The 2,270-nt window shown below is 46.9% G+C and overlaps 1 protein-coding gene across 1 annotated transcript; it reads right to left on the bottom strand.

The window, feature by feature from the left end:
• Positions 1-548: 548 nt before the first annotated feature.
• kctd12.1 (potassium channel tetramerisation domain containing 12.1) lies at positions 549-2,202 on the bottom strand. Its single transcript, XM_010790627.1, has one exon. It carries the CDS (start codon positions 1,991-1,993, stop codon positions 1,124-1,126), a length of 870 nt encoding a protein of 289 aa, XP_010788929.1. The 5' UTR covers positions 1,994-2,202; the 3' UTR covers positions 549-1,123.
• Positions 2,203-2,270: the final 68 nt, after the last annotated feature.

The raw sequence follows: 2,270 nt of genomic DNA, 5'->3' as shown, positions 1-2,270 counted from the left end.
AATCCAGGGCTGGCTGTACACACTAGGCACACTTCTGCTACATGGCGGAGGTCGACTCTCCATTATTTCTCCTTGGCAGACTGGACCCTCCCATTTGGGTGCAGCTGGACCCTTTCATTATTTACACTTGAAATGATAATGACATCATGTGTGTGCAGCTGCAATATTAGCATTCATACAGCATGCTAGTGGATTTGTGTGACAAAATAGATATGTGGACAACGGTCCTCCTACAGTATTTACATGCTAATTATATCCAGAGGTTTTCTGCTTCTGAAACAGGGCGAGGTCAAATAGAAAATAGATGTGATTAGTCAATCAAAGTTCATGTTGGTATTTTTTAAGTGAAAACTGTGACAGACTTTGTTGACTAGCCGCTTCTGTGCCATGATGGCTGGCATCGCTCTTTGAGGCTGACTCTTTGGTTACCCTCAGACTACAGTTGAAAAGGTTGCAGGGAGATGAATGCTAGTATTTTTATCCTAGACACTGTGTGCAGACAACGTTGAGAGAAATATGGGATGTTTGGCAAAGAGGCTGAGAATAACCAAATACAAGATTTTATTTCATTTGAACAGAAGAACTCTAACAAGCAATCACATACACTGTAGAATGTCATAGAACTGCTATGTATCCAAGTCTAATAGATACAAAACTTGGCCAAACATGTGATCGAGCAAGCCGACAAATTACAATAACACTGAATACTAATCGCTGCTTGTCTGTTTTTGGATGCCACTCAATTCTCACAGCACTGAGTCAGAAATGACAGAAACATTGATATGCAGTTCTATGGGGTGCAGATGATTATGACATCTTCTTGATGCTTATACACAAAACTGTTTTGGATGGGTGTGTACTGTGTACACTCAAACTATGTTTGCACACTTTTAACATCCAAACTACTCTTGTGTATAGTCTATATGGTGGCATCTCGCTGTATCTGTTTTACCACAGACGTGGTAATAGGCTACTTTTATTTGTCTATTCTTAGAATAATGAAGCAATATTTCGCATTCACTCGCCCTTGAAAAGCGATACCATTCAACACAGCAAATGCAATACTGTTTTAAGACATCCCCCTCTAGATTAAGAAATGTCTATTTACATAAACTTGACATGTTTACTGATCCCGACAGAAGACATATTCAGTGTAGCTTGTCCAAATTTTGTCCTCGTTTGGATCATTGCTGGTGTAGGCGCAGGTGCCTGTGGAGCTGCAGGCCACCATGTGAAAGCCCACCTCGGTCAGCTTATCAAATGCCTGCTCTAGAAAATTATACTTGAGATAGTACCGGGATGTGTATCTCTCCGGGGGTCTGTCCGGGTCTCTGCTCTCATTCAGCGTGTCTCCAAACACTTCCTTGGCCAGGGCCGTCTTCCCGCAGACCGTGATGCGCGCCACTCTCCTGAATTTGGCGTCGGTTTGGATGTCTCTGCCAATGGTGTACGACCCTCGGTATCCTATCGTGATATAGCCCGGCTTTCTGGAGTCCAGTGACGGGGAGCACGTGGCCCCGCTGACCGACATGGCGCGTAAAGTCTCAATGCCTGCAGAGGAGCCGCACTGCTGCGCACCTTCCTCCGTGTCGCTCTGGCTGATCTCCTCGCAGATTGAATTGTCCTTACTCACCCGGGGGCTAAGGCGTTTGGCAAGGTCCCGCAGCTGGAAAAAGTCAGCCTCCCTCTGCAGCCGACTTTTCTCCGGGAAGAAGTCCGGCAAGACCAAGTTCAGGTCTCGGAGATAATCTAGGATGTAGCGGAACAAGAAGCCGTCCCTGTCCAAGAAGTAGCGCCCTTTGCTGTCCCTCGCCAACTCTTTGGGTGACTTCTTGCTGAACATGTTCCACAGCAGCGAGTCTGGGACGGCCACGAGAGTTTTGTGTCTGGTAACATAAACCTGTCCCCCGACATTGAGCTCGATAATCTCTGAGAACAGGGAGCCCGGGTCGCTGCAGTTGGTCACTGCGCGCTCTGTGTCGGCCAGTGCCATGTTCTCTGAGCCGCTGCACTGATGTGAGATCAGTGGAAACACTGAGCGACTGAAAGGCAGAGGATTGTTTATGAAGCCTGCTCTTACCACGTGCGTGCGTGCGTGCGTGCGTGCGTGACAACTGTAAAATTAACATTTAACTATGACATGACTGCCTTGCGCATCTCTCTCTTTGTGTGTGTGTGTGTGTGTGTGTGTGTGTGTGTGTGTGTGTGTGTGTGTGTGTGTGTGTGTGTGTGTGTGTGTGTGTGTGTGTGTGTGTGTGTGTGTGTAAGAA

Source organism: Notothenia coriiceps, unplaced genomic scaffold (assembly GCF_000735185.1).
Source record: "Notothenia coriiceps isolate Sejong01 unplaced genomic scaffold, NC01 NC01_scaffold00034474, whole genome shotgun sequence".
Classification (NCBI taxonomy): Eukaryota; Metazoa; Chordata; class Actinopteri; order Perciformes; family Nototheniidae; genus Notothenia; species Notothenia coriiceps.
This window is presented reverse-complemented; position numbering and strand designations above follow the sequence as displayed.